General features: G+C 50.4%; 1 protein-coding gene across 1 annotated transcript in view; it reads right to left on the bottom strand.

The window, feature by feature from the left end:
• The window catches only part of EIF3A (eukaryotic translation initiation factor 3 subunit A), a 22,574-nt gene that overhangs the window by 9,789 nt on the left and 12,511 nt on the right, over window positions 1-274 (bottom strand). Inside the window, 1 exon segment of the mRNA XM_018574732.1 lies at window positions 210-272. Within this exon segment, the coding sequence (XP_018430234.1) occupies window positions 210-272 (63 nt within the window).

The raw sequence follows: 274 nt of genomic DNA, 5'->3' as shown, positions 1-274 counted from the left end.
GTCAGGAGGAGGACAGATCTACAGAGCAAAGTTCAATAAAAACGAGACAAATAAGATGTTTCCCAAAGACGCGTAGCTTAACCCAAAGTTAAACTGGCCGGTCTTCGAGGGTTAATGTGGCACCGGAATGGAACCGATCGTCAACGGCGGTGAAGACCGATTACGAACGGTGCGCAGTCAGAAGCGGCTACCAAAAGTTGTCTTCTTACCCGTTCAGCTTCCTGCTGCTCCCACAATTCCATGTCGCTGATCGTCTGCTCCTCGTAGGCCTTCT

Source organism: Nanorana parkeri, unplaced genomic scaffold (assembly GCF_000935625.1).
Source record: "Nanorana parkeri isolate BGI_ZX_2015 unplaced genomic scaffold, ASM93562v1 scaffold3197, whole genome shotgun sequence".
Taxonomy (NCBI): domain Eukaryota; kingdom Metazoa; phylum Chordata; class Amphibia; order Anura; family Dicroglossidae; genus Nanorana; species Nanorana parkeri.
The sequence above is the reverse complement of the archived record's forward strand: the minus strand, read 5'-3'. Positions and strand labels throughout refer to the sequence as shown.